The sequence below is a fragment of the Cavia porcellus genome, unplaced genomic scaffold (genome assembly GCF_034190915.1).
Source record: "Cavia porcellus strain 051 isolate PalLab524CR breed Dunkin Hartley unplaced genomic scaffold, mCavPor4.1 scaffold_1, whole genome shotgun sequence".
Classification (NCBI taxonomy): domain Eukaryota; kingdom Metazoa; phylum Chordata; class Mammalia; order Rodentia; family Caviidae; genus Cavia; species Cavia porcellus.
In genome coordinates this window covers 186,114,180-186,140,390 of record NW_026947484.1, presented here as the reverse complement: position 1 = coordinate 186,140,390, position 26,211 = coordinate 186,114,180, and the positions used below count along the sequence as shown (strand labels likewise).

Below are 26,211 nucleotides of genomic sequence, written 5' to 3'. Positions count from 1 at the left end.
ACTATTATGCCAAGGTGAAAGCCTGGCAACAAAGCACACCTTTAGAATGAGAGGTATCTGTGTCTATGCTACCTACATCCTGTTCCTACATAAATAAAGTGTTTAAATGTACCAACTACTTGTTATTAGAAATTCAGATTTATAAAACCAAGTGCATGAGTCATAGTAAATTTGGAAAAGGAGGCAGTTATTTGTTGTTTAGCATTTAGAACCCTCTATCACTAGAACACACCCCTAACATTTCAAAGTTTCTAACCCATTGCCATTCTACAATTTAAGTAAATAAACAAGGCACTAGAAGTAGATGAGGCAATGACTCTCTTCTAGGAAAAAGCATTTGTCCTAAAGAAGGGACTCTCAGGTATGAAATTTGGGCCTTCTAAAATTTTCTAGGAAATGAATTTTAGTTCCTTTAGTTCCATAAAACACTCTGACCAATTAGCGGTTGGAGGTTTAGCTCAATGGCATAAGTGCCTGCCTTGCTAGCGCGTGATCACGAGTTTGATCCCTGGTACCGAAGAGTGTTAAAAACTCTGGCCAATAGATGTTGCAAAGCACTTTCTGGGATGCAGAAATCACCATGGAAAACCATGAACGTGCTGGTAAATTTCATTAACATTAGGGAGTGCTCTCTATTACCCAATTATTGAAATATCCAATAAATAAACAGGATTTTTTTAACCAAAGGGAATTAAAGTTTCTGTACATCCTCTATTTGCTGAAAATTTTTAGTTCATTATATCACTAGCATGTTGGGAGAACAACACCATACTATATGCTTAAACTAAAACTAGAGAGCTTCCAGAAAGAGCTTGCATACGGCTTTTATGATATCAAGATGTGGGTCCTAAACTAGCTTGAGTTTGTTGCAAATAAATTTAACACAAGTCCAAAGATTTGAGATCCAGGGACACAGGAATTCCATTATTGATTATGTGTAGTCCTACAGTTAGAAAAGATCCAGAACTGTTGAGGTAAACTTGACTTAACAGAGAAATATTACCATGTGCTTGTTCTGATCCAACAGGAACATTTATTTTAAGAAGGGAAAGTTGACAATATGTATTAGGCACATTCAAGATAAATTTCTAGAGGAATGAGTCATTTAAAAGAGAAAAACACAGGGTAACAGTAAATGGAGTCATTCTACTCACCTGGAGGAAGAAAGAGGGCTCCCCGGAGGCGGCCTTCCCTCACCGGGATCCGAGTGACACCAGGTGCCACATACCACCTTTCCACAGTCAGGGTGGCCATCGGAGCACTGGCAGGGAAATATTTTACTGGAAAATATGGCTCACGAAGTTTTAATTGGACCTGGAATGGGATATTCACGTCTCTTTTCATCAATCTTGTTAACAGTTTTTCAGGTTTCAAGGACCAGAAGAGCCCCATGGGGTGGACTCCCACATAGTCACCTCCAAGTGCAGGATCACGCTTCAAATCTACCTCACCAGCTTCATTGGCCTTGTAATAGGCCTCAGAATGGAACAGATTCTGCTTTTCATCTTGCAAGGATGCCTGAAGACACACCACCTGGAAAGGTCTTAGGCCTGTGACATAGACATGCACTGGCTCATCCACAAGTGCACTCTGAGGAGTGGCTATCAGCTGGACCATTTTGCAATGTGGAATGGTGGTCCAGTCTTCAAATGTGCCTCCAGGAATATCTAGAGAAAAAAATATATACGTGAAATATGGTAGTGATAAGCTTAACAAATGGTGATATAGATCAGAAATTAGAACTCTTAGGATTCACTTTTAACCCTCTGGTGATCTAGGAAATATCTTTTTGTCATGTCTTAGTTCAAGATATCTGAGAATGTGCAACAAATTTTTAGAAGACAAAAGTAAACTTCATACATTTTGTTACCATGAAACTAGTTTCGAGAAACCAGCAGTGCAAATGTGTATGAATGGTATCAATGTAATACCATCTGTTATAATATCAGATGTAAATAGATAGGAATGATGTACAAGGATATAGATAAGACATTTTATTGAATGTCTGGCTGTACAAAGCAGTCGACTCCAGAACTAATCCCATCTCCAAGCTTTAGAAGCAGAATATCCAGAAACTAAGACTTAACCTTCAACACAACATTTGAGAAAAAAGAGGAATGTTTCAAAAGAACGAGTATAAAGTTTTTTGAAAATAAGGTTGATGTGTGTATTTCTTCCCAGAGAAAAGATTTCCATTTCTTTGGATGGTCGATTCACCCAATTAAAAAGCAATAGTCATGGTTGAGAATGACTTCAGGTGCAGAGAAATCTTGTTGAAATTTTTCTAACCTCAGTCTCAAAAATTAAGTCCACTCTCAAAAATTGTTGTTAATGTGAAGAAAACCATGAGTGACTACTGTTCTCACCATAATACCCAAACAACCTAGATAGACTGCAAAATAACATGCTGTTTCTTAGGTTTCTCTCTTTGTTTTTCTTTAACTCATTAATTTGCTTAGACTGAAAAAAATGATTTTAACTATACCAAGTAACAAGCAACCTTGGAGACAAAATTTTGTTTCCTACAACCTGCTAATTGTTATGAACTGCCAATGATATTCCTACAGAGATCAATAAGAATAAATGATCAAAAACCTTCATACACTTTTAATGGATATATGGACGCAAGTTTTTAGGTAGAAGAGAAGCACATGCCTCACTCACATTTGTCCCTGTGCTGGCTATGAGGGTGTGTGATTTAGCCTGTGGATAGCATGCACCACCCTGTTGCACCCTTTTGCTTCCCTTTGTAGCCTAATAAACTGGGGCAGTTTGCTTCAGTATCCTACCTGGATATGAGATTTCCACTCACCACTGTGTGGCCGGGCAGCATGGTGCCCAGTCCTCACTCCTTCCACTTCAGGTGATACTGTTAGGGTTTTGAGAAAGGGAGCACATTTGGGAATAACTGAGATCAGAAAGGGAGGGATAGGGATCCCCTTTTTTTGCACATGCATAATTCCCCGAAAACTTTCCAAAAGTCTTTTTTATTTCATTGCTAAACCTTAATGAAACAGGTCTAGGAGCTGCTACATAAGTAGAACTTTCTAGAAGGCAGCCCTGGGGTTTTAGTCTAGGAGGACTGTCTGCTGTATACTAGCACCCCTGTGGTACATCACTGGTCTTGTTAAAACATAGGCTTGCTTTGTCTCTACCAACTTTTTATAGGCCCAACTCTTTGTTGGATAGCAGTATATGTGGAAAAACAGCCTGCATACTCTCAGTCTGGGGCTAAGATAAATTCCTGAAGAATTGTAAATTTCTTTTAAAGCAAACCAACTATTCTCCAAAAAGGGAAGGTAGAGGACCTGACAAAAATATTCCTACACTCCAAAAGTCAGGAGCATGTCTACAGAATCAGGAAAACCCACCAGCAACCCTCCAGAAGAACTGTAAATAAGAATTTGTCACAATGTGAAAAACTAGTAACATGTCTATAAAACACATAAATTACCCAGAAATTCATTAGCTGATGATGCAAAAGGCCTAATCCACAAACCCAAACTGAATCAGCAGTGCACTGAATTAAAGCCATAACAACCCCAGATCTATGTCAAAAATAGATAATATTTGACCCTTAATTACAACATTTTGAGAGAAGAGAGGTGTTCTTTTTTTCTGAAGGAAAATCTTTCAGTAATTATTTTCCTTAAAGATACATAGTATTAATTTTTGTAAATTATGATGGACAAGATATGTAGGAAAACTTAACTCATGATCATAAAATGGAATCATTTATGATCAAAACACACAAGAGCTCCAGAACTTCGAATTGCTAGACAAGAAATAGAATAAGATGCAGCAAATATAAGGACAGGTCGGTGGATATATACACAGTAAGCCATGGAGAGAAAACATAAACAGAGAGAGCATTTGAGATGTATGGAAAATACCAACACTCCAACAGATGTGTGATTGGTACCTTAGATTGATAAGGACAGGAGAAATATTTGAAAAATATAATTCTTGAAAGTTCCCTCAGTTTCTTGAAAAGCATCACGACGTATCAGTAGGAAATGAGACAAAAGGAGGACAAGACAAATGCAAACTACTCCAAGTGACTGCATATGAAGCAGGTTTTTAAAGTACAAAAGGAAAATAGAAACAGATGATGGTGGCTAATGTTTTATTTATTTCCTACCCAAAACAATGAAAGACAGACAATAATAAATCTATGGGCTGGGGATACAGCTCAGTGATAAAAGCAGCTGTCTGGAAAGTGCAAGGTCCTAAGATTGATTCCTGATACCAAAAAAAGTAAATAAAAATTAAAAAATAAGCAAATCAAAAATTTTTATATAACAAAAATAGCCTTCAAAAATTAAGACAAAATAAATATGGTGACAGGAAAACTTCTAGAATATCTGCATTACAGTAGAAATTCAAGAAATGGGAAATATTGTAGAAATAGATGACAATCTCTTAGGGAAACAATACCATTCACTAAAGAGGTTGATCTGTAGTTTTCTGTTTTAGTTGGGTTTTGATTTTGAAATCAGTGACACTAGAGTCCAGGGATGAGTTTGGAAGCATTTTTTTCTTTTCAAATTCTTTAAAGCACGTGAAGGGTATTGGTGGTTTCAGGCTCTTGTAGAATTTAACTATGAAGCAATCAAGTCATAGGCTTTTCTTACTTCGTAGGACTTTTATTACTGACTCAATTCCACTGCTTATTCAGAAGTTTTATGTCTTCACGTTTCAGTTTTTGTAATTCATATGTGTTTCTTGGGGAATCTGCCCATTTCTCCAAGATTTTCCAGGTATGTTACAGTACAATTTTTCATAGTAGTTACTCATAATCTTTTGCATTTTGACAGTGTCTCTTGTGATTTCACCCATTCCATTTTTAATTGTGTTGATGTATTGGTCCTCCTTTTGCTAAGTTTGGTTAGATGTTTACCTACTTAGCTTATTCTTTCAGCTATCCAATTCATTAATTCTTTGAGCACTTAAGTGTATTTTTTAGACTCAATTCCATTAATTTTTAGTCTAATTTGTATGGTTCCCCACTATTTCCTTAAACTAGGTTTGCATTTGGATTCCTGGATTTTCAAGTATCTTTAGATTCATCATTAGTGTCCTTTTTGTGGAAGTGGCGTATTGAGGTCAGCCACTAATACTGTACTTGTGACTTTTTTTGGGGTGGGGGAGGGTACTGAGAATTTGATTTCTTGATGGCATCCATTGTTTCTGGGGTGAGATGGAATCCCAAAGCTGCTTTCATTTGTATTTCTCAAATGACAGGTAATGTTGAACATTTCTTCATGTATTTATTTGCCATTTGTATATCTTCATCTGAGACATGGGCACTCATCTCAGATGCCCATTTTTGGAATGGGTCTTTGACTTTGAGGGGCTTGATGTTTTTCAATTATTTATATGTTCTGGATATAAGTCCTTTGTCTGAGGGACAGCTCGCTAAAATTCTTTCCCATTCTGTGGGTTTTCTTTTCCCTTTGTTGGTGATTTCTTTTGAAGTGTAAAAAGATTTTAATAAGATGAGATCCCATATGTTGATTCTTTGAAGTACTTCCCAAGTGGTTTGAATTTCGTTCAAGAACTCTTTGCCTACCCTATGTCTCCAAGATTTCTAACCATCTTGTCTTCCAGTAGATTAGGTATTTCTGTTTTAATATTTAGATCATGATACATTTTGACTTTAATTTAGTGAGTAGTGATAGATATGGATCTAGTTTCAGTCTTCAGCATTTGGAGAGCCAATTTTCCAATACCATTTATTAAAGAGGCTATCCTTCTTCCAGTGAACATGTTTAGTCCATTTGTCAAATATAAGGTAGCTGAGTGTCTTTGTAAATGTGTTTGCATCTTCTAAGCTGTTCCATTGGTCCTCAGGTCTATTTTTTTGCCAGTAGAATGCTGATTTTATCACTGTAGCTTTCTACTATGATTTCAAGTCAGGGATTGAGAGGCCTCCTGCAGAATTTCCTTTGCTAGTTTTTCTTCTGTTTCCAAATTAATTTTAGTAATGTTTTTTCTAGATATGTAAGGTATGTTAATGACATTTGGATTTGGATTGCATTAAATCTATATAATAGTTTTGGGAGTATGCCATTTTCAGTATTGACCCTTTTTAACCAAAAGTGGAATATCCTTCCACTTTCTAACATCCTCTTCAATCTCCTTTTTTTAGAGTAGTTTAATTTTAGGCATATAGGTATTTTACATTCTTTGTTAGGTTGATTTCTAAGTATTTCACTTTTTGGATGCTATTGTGAAAGGCAATATTTCCATAATCTGTCTCTCAGTGAGATTTTGTTTCTATGCTACTGAATTTTGAATGTTGACTTTGTATCTATCTACAATGCTAAGATTGTTAAACATAGTAGGTTTTTGATGGAGTTTTTAGGGTCTTCTATGTAGAAGATTATGTCTTCTACAAATAGTGATAATTTAACTTCTTCCTCTCCTATCTTTATTCCATTTATTTTTCCCTCATGTCTGACTATTCTGGCTAATGTTTCCAGAAGTATATTGAATAGCAGTGGTGATAGTGAACATCCTTGTCTTGTTCCTGATTTAGAATGAAAGTTTTCAGTTTTCATTCATTTAGTATAATGTTGGCTGTTGGTTTGTCATAGAAAGCCTTTATCAGATTGAGGTAGACACCATCTATACTGAGTTTCTGTAGGGTTTTTATCATGAACAAGTGTTGGACTTTCTCAAAAGCTTTTATGCATCTATTAAGATGATCATGTAATTTTTGTCTTTGGCTCTGTTAGTGTGGTGTACTACACTTATTGATTTGTATATATTAAACCACCCCTGCATTCCTGAGATAAATTCCATTTGGTCATGATGTATAATCTTCTTGATGATTTGCTGCATTCTATTTGTCAGTATTTTATTGACAATCTTTGCATCTATGTTCATTAGGGAAATTGGCCTATAGTTCTCCTTTTGGGTTGGGTCTTTCTGTGGTTTGGGTATCAGAGTAACACTTGCCTCCAGGAATGAGTTGTGGAGGATTGTTTCCCCTTCCATTTCACTGAAGAGTTTGAAGAGTATTGACATTAAATCTCCTATAAATTTCTTGTAGAATTCAACTGTAAATCCATCAGGACTTGGGCTTTTCTTTGTTGGTAAGTTTTTCAGCACATTTTCAATTTTAGTAATGATACTGGGTTATTAAAAATTATTATATCTTCTTGATTCAACTTTGGTAGTTCATGTATTTCTAGAAATCTCTGTCCATTTCCTCTGCTTTTTCCACCTTATACAAGTAAAGATTTTCAAAGTAGGTATTCATGATCTTTTTGATTTCCATGGGATCTGTAGTTATTTTTCTCTTTTCAGTCCTTTTTGCATGAATTTGAGTTATTTCTTTTTTCTTGATAAGACTGACTAGAGGTTTACCAATTTTGTTTATTCTCTCAAAAACCCAGCTCTTTGATTCATTAATTCTTTGTGTTGTTGCTTATCTTGTTTTTCATATCTATTATTATTCATTATATATAGTTGGGTGCTCCTGTTTGGTGCATATATGTTTATGATTGTTAGTTCTTCTTGCATTATTACCCTGACAAGTGTGTAGTGACCTTCTTTATCTCTATGGATCATTTTTGGCTGAAATTCACATTGTCTGCAAATAGAATACCTACCCTTGCTTTTTCCTGGTTCTTGTCACATGGAATATTGTTTTTCATCCTTACACTTTTAGTTTATGAGTTTCCTTTTGATTCAGATGTGTTGTATACAGCATATTGTTTGATGCTGTTTCTTGCTCCATTCTCTCAACCTATTTCTTTTAATAGCTGAATTGAATTCATTTACATTGATAGATATAACTGATATCACTGGCTCAACTTTGTCATGTTACTTTCCCCCTTGTTTAATTGCTTGCTCTGTCTGGTGGTTTCTTTCTGTTGTTGTTCTGGAAATTGTAGTCATTTTTATCTCTATATACTATGTCCTTCAGTATTCTTTCTAGGGTTGGTTTGGTTGACATGAATTTCTTCAGTTGTTCTATGTCATGGAAGTATCTTATTTCTTCATTAAATTTCGAAGAAAGTTTTACATGGTACATCAATATGGATTGGAAGCTGTTTCTTTCAGGGCTTGAAATACTTCACTCCAAACTCATCTTGAGGGTTTGTGCTGAAAAGTCTTCTAGGATTCTAATAGGCCTTCTTTGATAGGTGAGTTGTGTCTTTTCTCTAACAGCTTTTCATATTCTTTTTTTACACTGGACTTCTGGGATCCTTATTATTACTATATATCTGGGCATAGATTTATTTTGGTTATGACTGTTCAGCATTCCATATCCTCACTTATCTATGTATCAGCATAGATTTATTTTGGTTATGACTGTTCAGCATTCCATATCCTCACTTATCTATGTATCAGAATCTTTCCCCTTGTTTGGGAAATTTTCTGCTATTATTTCTGTGAATAGTTTGTTGATGACATTTGTGTTGACTCCTGCACCTTCACTGATACCTACGGATCTTACATTGTTTCTCTTTGCATCATCTTGAAGCTGTGATTTCGTGCTGCCTTGTTCTTTTTAAAATTTCTTTCCTTTCATGATTGCTAGCTGCAATCCTCTCCTCAAGGTCTGAAATTCTATCCTCAGCTTCAGTCAAACAATTTCACCAGCTTTCACTAGAATTTTTCATTTCTTAGATATCTTTTTAATTTTATTTCATCCATTCTACTTGTTTTCTATATTGTTTGTTTAGAGTTTCCATGATTTTCCCATGCTCCTGTACTTTATCTATGTCTTCTCAAGCCATGCTGAGCAACTCATTTATTAAGGTTGTCATTTCTTTCTTTACTTGAGATATTATTTCTAATATGATTTCTTCTATAGCCTCATGGATTTGTTTCTTTATTTCACTTGCTATCTTTTCAGAAATTTCAGATGTATGACTTTTAATGTCCTCTATTCCAATGCTTCCTGTACTTGTTCCTGATGGACTAGATGTTTGAGATTGCATTTTGCTTTTTTGTTTTGTCATTTTAACCTTTGGGCTAATATTTAGTCTTTCAATCCCACTAGTCTCAACTGTCAGCAGTGCATCTTAGGGTCCTACTGTGTGATTGGTGTTTCTCCAATTGCTGGGTCCCACAATGAAGGGAAAGACCAGTCATCTGAATTCCTCCTGCATAATCTGTTGGGTGAGCTCTATATTCTTCCTAGGCTGATTAGCCTAAGAGTATTGATGTAAGTCAACCCTTATTTTCTACCCTTACTATGATTCAGGTTGTTCCAGGCCACCAGATCTACCTGGCTATAGTGATTACCTACTGTGTCACTGGGTGTCTCATAAGACCTTTTGATTTCCTCCAAACTGGGAGATGCCTTTTCAGCACTCTCCTCAACCTAACTAGTCTTCTTTATATGGAGGAAGGACTCACCCACACTCTTGCCAGGCTCGCCAAGGTCCTACAGTTGGGAGTAACTTCGCTACTTCTACTGTTTACCCACTGTGGTCCTGTATTTGAGGGAGAAACTAACCACACTATCGCAAGCCCACTGAGGTCCTTGGTGTGGATGAGGAGTTACTGAGTTTCCCTTCATCCCAGCAAGGTTCTGCAGGTGGTGGAAGGGGTTACTGATGGTTAGAGGACTGCTGTGGTCTTTTGGGTGGAGGGAAAGGGTTACCTACAATCCACTGAAGTCCAAGGTCCAGGATCAAGGAGGAGGGGTGAGGCAGACAATAATTTATGGCTGGCCTAGGTCCAGGGGTCCAGGGGGAAGGGGAGCCAATGATCCACCCCTGTCCCAGGTCCAGGGGGTTGGGGAGGGGCAAGAGCAGATTATTCTTAAACACAAGTTTATTACTCAGTCCCTCCTAGATAATAAGAGAAAATTTTAAAAGATGGCTTTTGCTTCAGATAGTTCACTTGATTGTTTAGTGAAAATTACTTCCTCAGTATTTTATAGTCGAGATCAAGAGGAAGTCAAAAGGATGAAATAAAGATGCCAAGAGAAATCAGCTGTCTTTGTTGTTGCCTTAGAAAAAATAGACACATTCAACCACCTAACCAAAGTATATGCTAGAAGAAAGATATCAAATAGTGGGGATACTGGGTATTCACATGCAGAAAACTGAAGTTAGGTCCTTATCTCTCATCACATAGTAAGCTAAAATAAAAATGGATGAGAAACCTAAACATTAAAACAGAAACATTTTATGCCCTGGAAAATAAAACAACTATAAATCTTGAAGTCATAGGCATTGGCAGGCAGTTTCTAAACAAAACTCGAATTGTATAACATATAACAGCAAATTAAACAAATTGGGTTGTATCAGCTTAAAAAAGTTTCTGCATAGCAAAAGAAACAAACAACAGAGTGAAGAGAGATCCTATAGAATGGGAAAAATTGTCAGTTACAACTTGGATAGAAGATTAGTATCTACAATATATTTTAAAACTCAAAAAATACATGAAAAACACTCAACATTATTAACCATTAGACAAATGCAAATGAAAAGAATCCTGAGATTTCATCTTATTCCAGAAATCATGGCAATCACCAAGACATCAAATATGATACTAATAATGTTGGTGAGGCTATGGTGAAAAGGGAGCCATTCTCCATTGCTAGTGGAAATTAAATCAGTACAGCCACTATGGAAACCAGTACTGAGATTCTCCAAAAGTCTAAAAACAGAAATTGCATTTTATCTAGCTATTCTCCTACTAGGAATCTTCCTGGATGAGTTAAAAACATCATAGTCCAACAATACATGTACACCAATGTTTACAGTATAGCTATTCATGATAGCTAAATCTTGGAAGCAGAATATAGGTTCACCATCAGACAAATGGATAAAAATATGGTGTGCATACATAATCAAATACTAGTCCTCTATACAGAAGAATAAATCTGAGCCATTTTTAGGGAAATGGATACAACTTAAAAATACAGTTTGAAGTGAAATAAATCAGACACAAAAGTTGAATACCATATAATTTCTCTCATATGAGAAATCCATAGCATAAAGAGCAAAATAAAAGAGAGATAAAAGAAAATGGGAAGAAAGATCTTTGCAAATGGGAAGACCAAAGATGGACTGTGGAATAAAGAGGGAAGAATGAGGAGATGTAAAAAGAACTAATCTATCATGTACAGATACAACAATTTACAATGTACATAAATTTCAGCTTAGTGTTCTCATTTAGACAGCAAGTGACCATTACTGGGGGGTTTGTTTTGTTTTGTTTTTGTACCAAGGATTGAACTCACAATCTCACACTTGCCAGGCACGTGCTGTGCCCCTTAGCCATATCCCTGGCCCTCTTTTTTACTGTTCTTTCTAAGCAAAATATTACTGAAAATGCACCCTCGTCTAAGTACTCCTCAGAACTTTACAAATCTCTGAGATTACAAAAGAAGTAGAAAGATTATTATCATTGTAAACTTCTAAACTCTGGAATAAATAACCTGATTCTTACTTCTAATTCAACAAGTAAGACTTTAACCAGTGCCAAAGAAGGAATGATAATGATAAACCACAATACCTGAGTTATTCTCTGAAGCCTTCTTTTCAAGCTGTAATGAAACACACTAGCTGTGTATGTCCTTAGAATCAATCTCAAATATCTTTTAATGGATAACGTCTCTAATAGCACCAGCTTATTTATTCACCTCTTTCCTCTAGTTTTATATTAACTTGTAAATTTCATTGAACCCATACCCCCATTTTTCATTTTTCATTTTTATTCTTTTTATTTCAACCTCTTAGGTAGAGTTCCTATATTTTACTCACATATTCTGTTAACTGGCTTTTCTGTATAAACATGTTTTGTGAATTTTGTTGATGCTATTTGGGATATGTGTCTTGTATGAATAAAGAAATCTAAGTATAACTAGAGTGAGAGTGGATCTGCTAGAAGTAAAGTTTTTAGAAAGATAAACTATGTATTTAGTTTCTCATGTTGAAGGTAAAACATTCACCACTGCTCACACCCTAGATGCAAGGACAAGGATTTAACTTTCTCTGGACCAAACCATGGTTAAATCTATATTTGTATAGATCATCATTTTTATTTTCTGCTTTCATTTTACAAATTGTGGTATTTCTTATGCTCAAGGTGTTAGCCAAATTGTGGGTAAATTTATTGTTGTTGTTATTTTATTTTACCAAGGATGAAACTCACCACTTTGTGCTTGCCAGGAAGGCATTGTGTCACCGAGCTATATCCCTAGCCTGTGTTTTTGGGTTTTATAGGTTTTTCTTGTACTGTTGATAGTAGACAGGTAAATAAATCCAGATGCCTATGATCCAGATTCAGGTTTATAATTCAATCCCTCTGCCAATAGAATGGTGACCACGAAAGGGCTAGCACTCGCAAGCTTAGACTGTTCTAAATACTTAAGTTGTATTTTTCCTTTGATTATAATTTCCATCTTTAATCAACTTTTGTCTTCTCATATTTTACTATCCAAGAGAAGCTGTATTGCACCTTGACCTCTTAAATGTTTCTTTCACCAAATACATTTTTCTATCAGTCATAACGCTACCTTCCACAAAACACAAGGATGTGAGCATAACTGAGTCTTTATTGCTCTCTATTACTTTATAACAATTATTGCTTTTTCATTAGTTTATAATAACACATCCCTAATTTCCATGTCCAGAGGCATATGGTTCTGTCAACATTCTAATCATGAACACTTAAATAATTAATGAAAATACTGAAGTTGTTTCTATAGTTCTCCTCTTCTCTGAGGCCTCAGCAGAATGAAGTTTAAGGCCTAGATCATAACAGTGTGTCTCAAAACCAAGGTCTGCTTCCAGCTAGAGTAGTAGTCAAGATATCTTCTCTCTTGGCTGTAAGGATTGAGTGCCTGAAGCACTGGGCACTCTACTCCAATTCTAATGAACAAATTCTCTAGGTTGCTGCCATTCTGAAATCTGATATGGCCACCACCATTTGAAATTTGGTGTTGGCACTTGCCATCATTCTACAACATAGTGTGGCTGCCGCCATTTTAGAACATGGTGCTCTGTGACTTTCTCCTCAGAACAAATCCTTTCACTTTTGCAGTTTTGAGGCCACAAAGGGTGGAGACTTGGGTGAGGGCTTTTCATGATGCCCTCAGGCCATTTTCCATTCTATTCCTTCTTAGCAATCAAGATCTCTTCAGCTCTATCTTTGCAGTCCACAGCTTTACTGGAACTACTGACAGATTAATTAATCTGCCATCCTTAACCTCAGTTTCATGCAGTCTTTGGACATGAATAAAATGCAGCAAAGCTGTGTGCCAAGCCATAACACACATCATCTGGAGTCCAACAGTCAATGTAGTCCTCTTTCCCTTCAGAAACCTTCTGATGTTTAACAGCAACATTTCTATCACAATTCTGTTCTTCTTAACTCTGCCCAGAAGTTCCCATAAAATACCACCTCAGGGGGCTGGAGGTTTAGCTCAGTGGCATAAGCACCTGCCTTGCAAGCAGGCGGTCGTGAGTTCGATCCCCGGTACCGATAAAAAATGAAAAAAGACCAAAAAAAAAAAAAAAATACCACCTCAGTTAATCTTGGAGTGCTCTTTCAGCCAGCATCTCTGAACCATTCTAAAGTCTTCCCACAAGCCAATCGCCAAGGCTCCTGAACCACATGGTCAGGTATAGTCACAGTGGTGACCTCATTTCTCTAGTACCAAATTCTATGATGGTGGAATCCATACAAAGCCAGACCAGAGATTCTGCCATGAGAAAGAAGCTTTACTGGGCAGGGGGTAGACTTTCAGACCAAGACAGCCACCATTTGGCTTGGGGAAAGAGCTTTAGGGAGGGGCTCTGCAAGTGAGCCAGGTGGAGCAACAGAGTGTGATATGGTATCATCAGGTGCCCTCCTGGGCAGGGTTGACTTTTGCAGTTGGCACAGTTCTGGGAAGTTTCTTTTCTTGCAGCTCAAGCACATTTTGGGTGGTGACTTTTGTAACTGTGTTGTGGATTAGGGAGATGAGACATGGTATGAGCATGAGCATGATGCAGAGGCCTGCGAAGGGGGCCCAGGAATGGTGAGAACCAAGAGAGGAGCTCAAAAGAGAAACTGAAGGGGAAGGCAGAGCCAGAAACCTGAGCATGATCTATGATAGAGGTAGATGGCAAAGAAATTTTGGCAATTGGGGTATAAGGGAACAGTGAAAAATGTAGGAATATGAGACAGTCTAGGGTGAGGGTTTAGCACCAGAGAGTGAATTGGAATTATCTCATTGTTAATAGCTCTGGGATCTTGGACTAGGCAATAGGAACCATTGGATTTGAGGATAGGGAGAATGAGGTGTCATAAGGTAAGTGAGTGACCTTTGAAACCTATTAGTCAACATGTGGTGGATTATAGGTTTGAACTCCTGCTGAAGTTTAGGAGCTATTGGGTATTAGGGAGCAGAAAGGCAGACTGAGGGGGAGTTTGAGGCAAATTAACAGCAGAGTAACGTGGGTGGCATGGAGGTGTCTTGGACTGTAAGGTTGATGAGTGAGGAGGGAAGAGGAAGGGGCTAAGACAGGGGCACACAATGGTTATGATTGGAATATGAGAACCATGGGGAGAGAGGCAGTATAAGAGTAACTGAGTTTTTGGAATAGTTTTTCATCAAAAAGAGGTACAGGACAGGTTGAGATAATAAGACAGTTGTGTATAAAGAGTTTGGAATCTGCAGGGAGCAGGTCTTGTCTGGGGAGGTCGCTTACATTGGCCATCAATTTCCACAGTGAAAACTGAAGACTGGGAACATTGGCCTTCACATCAACAAGAAAAGAGAGGGTGTTACCTAAAATGTCCAGTGAGACTCAGGGCTCTGAAAGATACCTCAGTGAGGGCTGTGGGTCCTGAGTCTCACCAATCCTCTTCAACAGTGATGCTGAACAGATCAGCAGTGTCTTATCCTGTGAGGGAGAGGAAGATGATGACTTACCCGCTCTGCCCTCTTGGTTGCAGGTGGGACGAGTTCCCATTGTGGCTGCAGGTCAGGGTAGGCTCCTATCCAGTGTCATTTTTCTGCCACACATTTGAAGCACAATGGGAGGGGCTTGGGTTATTTGGCCTGTGTTTTACGTTGAGCTCCAAGTGCGGCTGCTGCTACTGCAGCCTCTGCAGCCAGAAGTTGGCCTCAGAGTTTAGCTTGGAATGCAGCTGTTTTAAAAAAAAAACGTTGTCCTATAATGCAACCTTTTTAAGGTTGTTCTGTTTTTGTGGTTTTTGTCTATTGTTGAAGACATGGAAAGTCATATCTAAGAAGTCTCCCTGGGGGGATTAAGGACCAAGATCTTACTTTTTGAATTTAGTCTAAATGTCTGGTGTTGCTTGGGAAATAAAATGGGAGTTTAACCTTTTGTTGAGGGAACAGAGTGGAAGGGAGAATTAAGCTTTTTCCTATAATTGTATGGATGCACATACAGCAAAGGATGTTATACACTGGAAAATACATGAGAGATCAGAGAGGGGGAAAATAAACAGAGATTAGAGGAGAAGATGCCAGCAGTGGAGAACAAGGGGAGCTTTGTGGATGTGGTGGGGGTGAGAGCATGAGAGATATTAAAATCAGTGGGATTCTCAGGAAGGGTTTTGGCAGTGTGAAGGGTCAGATGGGTCTGAGAAGGATGGTGCAGAAGGAGCAGGGGTTGCAAAGAGCAAAAAAATGCTTGGGCATAGGGCACCTTGGACCACTTTCCATTGCATTGATAAGAGTTGTTTAAATCCTGGAGGATATTAAAGTTAAGTGTACTTTTTTGGGGGGCCAAGTTGATCTATTGTTTTGCGTATAGAAGGGTTAAGCAGTCTGGCAGAGGAAGGTGAGATGTTTGGGTTTGAGTTCTATGAGACTAAGAGGGGAGCAGAGGACAGACTTGACACAAATGAGGACAGAAGTGTGGCAGAGGGGGAAAAAGAGAAAACATTGTCCATGGTTAAAATGAGGCAGAGGAGAGATGTCAAGACTCAGAGAAGACTGAGGTCAAGAATCGACCATAGAAAATCCCAAAAGGGATGAAGATATGAGGGCAAGAGGATTGATTGTTCTCCATAGTGGGGATGAGGCAGAGGAGAGATGCTGAGACTGAGAGGAGGCTGAAGGCAAGAATTGTCTGTAGAAAGTCTCATGAGGGATGTAGGACCACAGGCTCCCTGAGCAGGCATCCCCAGGCAGAGAAGAGGTTGAGTATAGAGGGTCCCAAATGGGACAGAGGACCGAGGCACCCTGAGCAAGTGTCCCTGGTTGAAGAGAAGGTCGAGTGTGGGATTGGGGGATCAGCTCAGCATGTCGACACAACTTTCCTGCGAAGGGCAGGAAGTCCAGAAACATGGATGAGCCATCACAAAGGACTATTGCCTTCATGGGAAGAAAAAGAGAGAGAAGAAAATGAAAATGCAAAAGGCAAGTTCCTCAGGCATGAAGTCTTAGAAAGTGCCATGAAAGAGCTCTGTGGTGACCCATTCCAGAAAAGAGCTGAAACAAGGGAAAGTGTTTAGGAAGTCCCAGAGTGTCTGGGAAGATGGGTGAAGGGCAGAAAGAGGGATTGGAGTTGACAACGATGAGGAGGAGGTGGAGGAGGAAGAAGAGGAGGAGGAGGAGGAGGAGGGGGAGGAAGAGAGAAAGGCATAAATGGAACTCACAATTTTGAAGTGTCTGGATGCTGGCATCAGCGAGGGAACGTTCTGGGACTCGTGATCCATGCAGGGTTGGTTGGCTTTGGATAGGGGGAAGCCCTCTGGTCGGGAGGGACCATTCGGTTGATCTAGGGATCCTGCCCAGATTTCAGCACCAATGATGGACCGGAACCCATACAAAGCCAGACCAGACATTCTGCTGTGAGAAAGAAGCTTTGCTGGGCAGGAGGTAGACTGCCTTGTGGACCAAGACAGGCACCATTTGGCTTGGGAAAAGGGTTTTTAAGGGTTGGCGGGGAGGTGCTGCAGGTGAGCCAGGTTGACGAAACAGAATGTGACGTGGCCATCATCAGGTGTCCTCCTGGGCAGGGTTGATTTTTTGCATTTGGCACAGTTCTGAGAAGTTTCTTTTCTTGCAACTCAAGCATGAAAAGACTTCAAGGGTAAATGAAATTTAGAAAGAACAATCACCTCTGCATCTTATGGGTCCTTGATGGTGGTGCTAATCTCTACAGTCCTTGCAGAGATGCAACAGTGCTCCTGGTTTACCATTTTTCCAGGTAGGGGCAGATCTAATTGCTTCCATTTGCCCTTTTTTCCTTCACTTCACAGGTTAGTCCTCACCTAACATGTTAGGAAACTGATCTGAAAATCCTGCAAGCTACTAATTATACCTAACCCAATTATGCATTCTGAGACCAGAGAAATGACCACAGAATGTATTCAGGGACCCATTGTGAGCTAAATCTTAGCTAAAACTGTATTAATTATGTGAGAGCTGTAGGTTCCTACTTCTCCTGGAGGGCCACATGCTTGAGTTGCAAATTGAAGTTTTTATTTTCTTGAATCAGCATTAGTTTAGAATCAGTGTATAATAGTCCCTAAAATCATCTCAATATTCTCTTTTCCCTAGTGTATGGTTACCCCACTAAAAGGTGATAAGTGTCTTTGAGAAAGGATAGGAGAAAAATTAATGATATAACTTTTTGATTTGCAGAAATGTTCTTCCTGATGGAAACCTGACCTGTCTTCCATTCAAAAGCTTCTGTGTCTAAAAATTGATTCAAGAATGGAAATTCATTACAGGACTCTTATTTCCTACTGTTACTGTTTTAGGCATTTTTTAAATTGTCCAGAAATTTTTCTGCTTATATGGGTCTAGTAAAAATTTAGTAGACTTTCTATTTCATTTCTAGAAATACCATGATTAATAAGTAACACTAGGGCTACAAAAGTAGGACCTCTGTGATCATTGCTTTCTTCTACAGTCTGTTATGGTAAAATGACTCAGATTGCCTTTGGAGAGTAAGTACTAGCACTCCATAATCAAATTATACTCATTGGATTTATGTTTCTCAGTCAAGTGGCTATAGTCCCCACCATAAGTTTTAAATAAAGGAAAGACCAGTGACAGAGCACTTCAAAGATGCTGGTGCTGCTCTCACAAATTTGACTCGTAAGGTGTTAGTGAGGATACATTTTCTGGGCCATCTAGTTGTGCAAGAATAAATTTTATCTGGTAAATCCACTCCGGCATTTCCATTTCCATAAGCCTTTGAATACCCTCACACTACACTATCTTTGATTTGTATTTTAGCTAACCAATCAAATAAACTTTTAGAACCTTTGTAAACTCCATTACCTGTGACATTAAATTCAGAGTCTCTGATTAATGGGACCATACCAAAAAATTCAATGTGATCCAGTTTATATTTCTTTCATAACTACTACTCATCCTTGAAACCCATTGCCATACCTGTTCCCCAGAACTATGTCTGTAAGAATTAGAAAACTCAAGAAATTCTCAGGAATTTAGCAATGTACCTCACCTTTAGAAATCTTCTGAAAGTTGCCCTGGTTATAAACCTAGAGGTAATGGGTGATGAAAAGATTCTTAGGATCTTTGGAATTATTTTCCTTGGTAACTGGATCAGGAAAAGTCATTACTACTTCAACAGGCAAAGGAGGACTAGTTTCCTCACAGAAGTGGGAACACCACCACCATAGTGGGCAGGGGTGTGCAGAAGGGATACCTTTGCCACTGAATAAAAAGAAATGTCATAGTTTCTTTCCTATCAATGAGACACAATACCTGACACCCATAATTTAAAAGATGAAAAGTTTATTTATTTGGCTCAGAGTTTTAGTACATAACCTGATAGCTCCAAGACAGGACTGTACAACAGAGGAACAAGGCAGAGGAGAAGCTTCTCCTGGCATAGTGACGGGGAAGCAGAGGTAATTGGAGATTTAAGGAGGGAGATAAGCCCTTTGAGGCTGCATTCCCAGTGATTTATGTTTTCTATCCAAGCCCCACTTTCTAAAAGCAAGACAGCCATAAACTCCCATAACCCTGATTTTATTAGTCCTTTGTCACATGTACACATTTATTGAGGTTTAATTTACCTTTTCTTCAGTTTTCCCAGGCCCTTGTACTTTATCCCTTCATTTCCAGGTGTCCTCACCCCACAATACTGGTGACTCCAACCATCACTAGAGGTATGGGCTGTCGGTCACTCTAGCTGGTTCTTGCTAAATGGGGTCATTGCCTGGGCAGCAAACAGTGTCCACCACCATGTGTTCTATCTAAGGGCCTTGATTAGAAACCAAGAGAGCACCTGCTGGTGCTGTGTACTATCATCTGTAGATTTAAAGCTGTTAAGTAAGAAGAAAAAAAATCTAACCAAGAGGTTGAGTACACATGGTCTGAATAATAGGGTTATAAGAAGAATTAGCAATAGCTGTGCTAGGAGAGGTAACCAGGATGTCCAATTCCAGATTCCTGGAATTGATCCCCACGAGTCAAATAGTTTCTGGTAAATACAAGAAGCACAGATGGCTAGTTTGTGTGCTGTATCCCGATTTAGGACAATATACATTGGTTTAAATCTTCCTGATTAGGAGATTAGGTGACTCACCATAATTGAAGGACCACATAGAGATGTTTCCTTATGTCCTGAATCCTTGTTGACCTTGTAGGTCTAGAGCAAAAATATTGCCCATTCTCAGTACAGTTATTCATTTTTAGCATTAGTCTCTAAGCCCCCGGGAAGCTTAGTTCAGGAGGTCAGTTACACTAGTATTGAAGTGGGAACAGGTTTAACTATCACAATTGTATCTAGATACCAAACACTACGAAACATAAAGTATGACCAGAGAACTGCTATTTTTCTTCAACCATGACTAGTATTTGAAGTCAAATTTCTACAGAATGTCAAACGGGAGAGAAATAAGGAAAAAACAAAATCAAGATAAAAGAAGAAAAAATAAATTTCTCTGTGACTTCAAGCCTGTGGATATCTTCTGGTATCTTTTGTTATCTAGTTTTGTAGTAGTGTCCAAGTCACAGCCCAGATCTGTGCTGAGTAACTCTAGTAAATTGGCAGTAGGATTAGGGAGGAGGGGTGCTGGACAATTCCAGCAAGCCTGAAGTAAGGTTGTGATAGGCAGGGATTTTGGTGCTTTCAACTCCAGAGAAGTTCAGGCTGATTCTGGCCTCCAGCTGTGAGGCTGAAGCCTAGATCTTTAGCCATTAACAATTTAAGTGTCCTGTGCCTGCCTGCTCATGTCTCCCTGACAAGAGAAATCTCCTAAAGCCATTCCTTACACTGTTACTGGTCGATTTCAACACTGGGACAAAACCAACCCATGGTTATTCTGAGTCCCCAGAGCAGGTAAGCCCTCCCTAAAAAAGATGGTCAATCAAGAATTCTTTTTTAGAAATTCTCCAGACCATCATCAAAGACATTATTCTTACCCAAAACAGATCCAAACTGATATTAGATGGATGAGATTGAGACAGAGAACTTTAATCCTTTGAGTATTGTATCACTAAGTCTCAATTAAAGATATGGATGCTCTGCTTACCTCCAGCTTCAAAATTGATGTGTCAATCAAGGCCCCAGATGACTATCATACCCTTGACTGCCATTTCTTCATATTTGGTAGCTTCAAAGACATCTCCACAATTAGTTGTTCAATAACCTTTTCTATTGACCAGATATTTCTGGGTTTTGGATTTTTTCACTGTCTTCTCTGACCTTCACAAATTAGTACTCTCGGTTGTAGATACAAAATTGGTCTTTTCCCTTGATTGGCTTTTCTAGATATGCTCTAAGCACTTTTCACATTTTTTAAAAACTCTATTAAGTATCCTAAAACGTTTCCAAAAAAGGGATTTTGTTCCTCTATAATTAAATTTGACATAAAATAGTAGCTTCATTATTTTTACAGCAATAAATAATGATTACATGTCTGTAGAAAAAAGAACTCTTCTTTTGGGAACGTAGCTGTCACCTGGACCAGAGTCACTCACAGCCTTTGCAGTGCACAGAATTCATTGTTTTGCTCTACTGGTGTGTTTATCCCCTGAAGCCTCTGGACTTACCTGTCCTCCCTGTACCTCTGTGCATTCAATGCTCCTCTCTCATGCTATGAGCTGGGAGTGTGGGATAGGATTAGAAGTGAAGTTTTCTTTCTCTTTGAATGTGGCAGTCTGTCTCCCCATTCTCATTTTCTTTGAAGTTCCAGTTTTTCCTTCCCATCTTTTCTGGGTCTTGAAGATCTACCTTCCTTCTTCCTCTCGCTTTCCAGTGTCTGAATTCTGAATCTTGGATGTGCTGATTTACTTACCACTCCTAACATAATTCAATTAGCACTTTTTAAGGCTATATATGTTATCTTTGACCAAGTTATTGTACACAGACAACAATAGAGATTCTTTTTATAAAGCAAAGGTTTGTTTGGCTAACAACCTACATGGAAACATACCACTAGCTTTAAAGACATCTTACTCTTTCCAACTGATTTTAATGAGACCAGTGTTGAGCTATGTGAACCCAGAAGGATTTGGGCTACTAGTATCATGAGTGTTTACTCATCTATAAACCAATTTAAATAGAACAAATAACTGAAAAATTGACATATAGAAACACAGTAACTTAAATGATATATAACCTTTATGTTATCAAATTTTAAGACTTTAATTTGTAAGTCAACTATCCATAATCTAGGCCTCATTTTATAATAACTTAAATGAGTTTGCCTATCACCCAAAACCTACATAACTAGTTTTTTTCGGATGGCCCAAAAGAGTCAGAAGTTTGCAAGGGCAAAAATAGAAGAAAAATAAAAATTTGTATGGTCTCAAAAAGCTTTACAAAGATTTACATAGCAAACTACTTTGCCTACTTTAATCAATTCAAATAATCAAGCAAGAAACATAGAACCCCTAAAACAATAATTTTTACATCACAATAACTGTTAAATGTATCGGTCAAGTTGAACTATAATAATCTGTTACAGTTTTAAACTTACAAAAATAAACTAATCAGAACTTTTCCTGAGGTGACCAATTTGCACCATGATGTATGAATCATAACATAAATCATTTGTAATAAGTAAGTGCCAATAAGAGTCATAAAGGGAAAGAGAGAAAAACCCTTTTCATGCTATTAAAACAAGGACTGTATAAGAAAGAGTTAGGCTGATGGTTTGTCTTAATTGTGGAATAATCATCACCAAAGTGCAGGTCCCTGGGAATCCTTAGAGTTACTACAGCAAAGCACTCCTCTGACAGTCATTCCTCTGGATTCCAGTTACTATAGTAACTATCCCAGTTGGTCAACATCAGTCACACTGTGATCATAGGAGGGTATGCCCAGGGCCTGATTCTCATGGTAGATAGATGGGTTTGAATTAAATATTCAGATCCCCTGATAGTGACATGATGCCATCATAAGGATATTTCACAGCCCAACCTCCAGGAGAGAAGGACAAGGGTCCTGGGTGGCTGTTGTCTAGAAGTAGCAGTTCCTTTTCCATAATCTAAAGAAAGTGGTTGAAGGATTTCCAAAATTATGCCTCCCCCCCATTCTCCTGAGCACTGGAGGGGATGCCTGTGGAGGATGAAGCCAGCTTCCAATTTCCTATAAAATGGTCTGAGAAATTCTCCTTTAAGTTTGACCTTGGTCCTAACCTAACAAATCTTTCTTGGAGAATCCAGGGGATTACTTTTAAAATACTGGTCTTTGAAAGTTATGACAGGGCCTAACACTAGGGTCATCATGGATTAAGGAGCCCTGAATATGGGCTAGGGACCTCCTGGCCCACTAAATCTATCAAGAAGCATCTGAAGATATGTTAATATCTATGATACGAGAGACAGTAAAGTCCAAAAGTATAGCTTACATGTTAATGGAAGCTTAAGAGAGGACTTTAATAGAGGGAGTCTCAGGTCACCCTGAAAAAGTACTACCTGGAAAACACCAAGAGACTTTACTTCTTACCTCATGGAGGTGAGTAACCTGGATGTGATAGTCAAATGACACCTACTCTGATTGTCAGGCTGTGGGGACCCACCTTCTACCAAAGGACTTTCGAGCACCCAACAAGGAGAAAGAGCTGGGAAAGAGATTAGGGCATGGCCAATCATGGCCAGACAAGACCCGTCAGTCATGAACAAGATGCAGGCACAGAGCAACTTTGGAGCCCTGCATAAGATGACCCAGATTTGACATCAAAAAGATTTAAAAGATGGCAGCCTTTGACTTTACTACCACTGCCCCTTATTCTTTCAGTGTCCCACCCTTTGTGCTGGTCATATCTTCTATTTGTTTTTCTTTTCCTCTCTTTTTATTTTTCTCTCATTTTCCTCAATAAACATTAAACTGTTACATTCACCAGTTGTCTCCACCCAGCTCTTTGAACAGAACAAAAACCTGGAACCCCTGGACAACACACCATCTGTCAACGGTTTTTGATGATGCCAACCAGAAGAAAACAAGCAAAGTCAGAATCCAGCTAGAAGATGACAGTGTGGCATGGAGTTTGTGAGGCCCCTTGAACAAGGTCTCACTGTGGAGCAAAGCCAAATGAGTGTGTTGTACTGGGCTGGGTACCAGAAATCTCCAAGTGGTATGAGAGTGGGCTGAGCAAGGTCGTGTTTTCTCATGCTGTTAACATGCCAACAAGGGAGAAGAGATGCATGCATTAAGCCTTGGCCTAAACCTGTGGAACTTCCACCATACTACAATGCTTGTGACAGGAATAGTAGTGGAACTACATTGGGAGTAGGAAGACCATGGCCACTGAGGACCAGACCTGCTGCTTTAGGGCCAGCATGGGTAGGGTCAGCTTCGTTTGATTCCATGCAGTTCAGGCCTCAGGGAGCTCTTGATGTGGTTGGCCTATTCCTATCAAAATTCCTTCACTAAGGGAACTGGCCCTTTGGTCACTAACCTTGGGATGTGGGTAGGGCTGGTAGCCCAGGCCAATACTTCCTGCCAGCCTTCCCTCAAGAGGGTGGACAGTGCTGATAATGTGGTCTCTCTTCATCTAGAAAAGTACCAGTGCCCCACAGCTTTTGAGCAGAGATGTCAGCTTACTCAGTGTTTGAGAATCACAGTCCTCTGTGATGTCTTATGAACTTATCAGCTGATGTCCTCTTAAGGACCCCAGACCTCTTTTCTCTATCCATATGCTTTAAGATGTGCCATGGGAAATATCCTAAGAAGCACCCATAGATTCCAGTAACTTCACATTAGCCCATATCCTTCAACAGTGTGAAAGATTTAAACCTGCAAATCTGTCAAAGGAACAATTTATCTACTATTATCATGTGGCTTGTGTCCAATATACACTTCGGAATGGTGAGAGATAGATACAACAGTGGTAATTTAAATTACAGTATCATTTTGCAGTCAGATTATTTTCACAAAAATCATAGAAGGTGGAGTGAAATTCTTTTTGTTCAGCTTTTGTATCTATTTACGTCTGGAAAAGCTGAGCAATTATGTCCCTCAGGAAAAAAACGATGATATAATTAGTGTTCTGTCCTCAGAGCTTCACCTGTCTCTCAGGGGAAAATGTGTCTCTCCCACATGTTTGATGAAAGCAGTCACAAAGGGAAGTGTCCTCTACTTCCTTCTTAGAATCCTCAGGGCAATAAAACAATCTTCTTCCCTTCAAATGACTTAGGCACTCCATCAGAGTCTTACACCCCAGTGGAATTTGGTGTTCATCACCTGTGACACTAACACCCCTCAAATAGCTTTCAGTCCCATAGGACAGACTGAGTTGCATTTCTCACTCCTCTCACTCACAACTTGCTCTGCCTCTAAAAGAAGTCTTAAAAGCAAGAGAGCTACTGAAGTACAGGGCTCCTTTTCAATTTCAGATATCCAGCAATTCAAAGAATGGTTAGGATAAATTTCAAAGTATCATAGTAGGATCTCAGATGGGTTTTTTAATTTGATCCTCCCTTTGACCTATTGTGAAGAGACGTTCAATTCATCTTGGCCACTTACTGTACACCAGATGAAAAACAAAGAAATCTTGAAGAGGTTAAGAACTATGCAGATAAAAAATATACTTTAAAAAGGGAAGGAAAACACCACAGATAGATTGTTTCCCCTAAAATAGAATCAAACTGAGTCTAAAATACCAGCAATGGATGAAGTATAATGTCTAGCATAACAGCTCTTATCATGGTAATAAAAAGATACACTAGGAAATCTTTTAATTATGGTAAGGTGGGGGGGCATAAGGGGCAAAGAGGAAAATCCAGCTCTCTCATAGCCAATTAATAGAAATTTTTCACTCTAAGAAACAAGGTCTTTTCTACAAAAAATATAAACAACAGAGTGTCTCCACCTTAGACTCTGGCCTGTTTAAATTCTGGAAACACAACTACAAATCAAAGAAAACTTATCAATAACCAAGGATTTTTGTTCCCTATACTTTCTCCAGCAAACTTTCAGACTGCCACCTTCACAATGGTTAAACTAGCCAACCAGAATAGACTGTGGACCTTCAACCCAGTCAATGGGGAGAAGGTCAGATCATTTTCCTTTATTAAGGACAAAAGGGTCCACCTTCTTTTGTATGTACACCTGTCACCTCATTGCTGGGGTGTGTTTGCATCTTTTTGCAAAAGTAAAAAGTCTTACTGATGATTTTATGATGTCCAAGTGCTTATCATCTGCACTGACAGACTGAGCCTGAGAGATTATTTCCAATATTATAAATATACAAACAAATTCATCTTCCAAGGAGAGACAGGAAGTGATAGGACATAATGTTATTTGTCAGTTAGCCCCCAGATATATGTTAAAAATTACAGAAACTTCAGATGAACTCTCAGCCACCTGTGACTCAATCACTGGACATAGCCTTTTCTGTGTTCAATGGTTGGGATCCCAATGAGAATGAAAAAAGAGAGGCAAAAACTATACCCATCATCACTGGTAATGTTTAAGCACATCCAAGTCATTTATGGGAAAACTCAAGAACAATCAAGAAGAGAGTTCCTGCTTTAAACAGAAAGCTATCACTGGGTCCTGCTCCCTGTGTCAGGGGCTAATGTGCCGGACTCATGAGGCTGGGGGACTGACTGTCCCCACTCTCAGAAGTGAGTTAAGCCAGCCAAAGGTCTCATCTTCCACTCTGATGCAGGCTGAAGGGGCCCTAAGCAACCTGCAATGCCCAATTACAGCTTTAGGGGTTAGGCACTTCTGTGAACAGATGATTTCCTAGACCAGTGCAAGCAGGTAAACATCAATGGCGTATTCCTCCAAAATGGTGAGGAAGTGTATTTCACTGATTGTATTAGTCAGTTTACTAGAG

The 26,211-nt window shown here is 38.8% G+C and overlaps 1 protein-coding gene across 2 annotated transcripts in view; it reads right to left on the bottom strand.

Annotated features, from left to right (window-relative positions):
- Positions 1–11,593, bottom strand: part of Baat (bile acid-CoA:amino acid N-acyltransferase) — a 90,647-nt gene extending 79,054 nt beyond the window's left edge. For both annotated transcript variants that reach the window (XM_063224513.1, XM_003470900.3), the window contains exons 1-2: positions 11,491–11,593; positions 1,155–1,667 (exon numbers count right to left, since the gene is read on the bottom strand). In XM_063224513.1, coding sequence (XP_063080583.1) covers positions 1,155–1,617 — 463 coding nt within the window. In that variant the 5' untranslated portion in view covers positions 1,618–1,667; positions 11,491–11,593. The remainder of the gene's footprint in view (positions 1–1,154; positions 1,668–11,490) is intronic.
- Between the last annotated feature and the right edge of the window lie 14,618 nt (positions 11,594–26,211).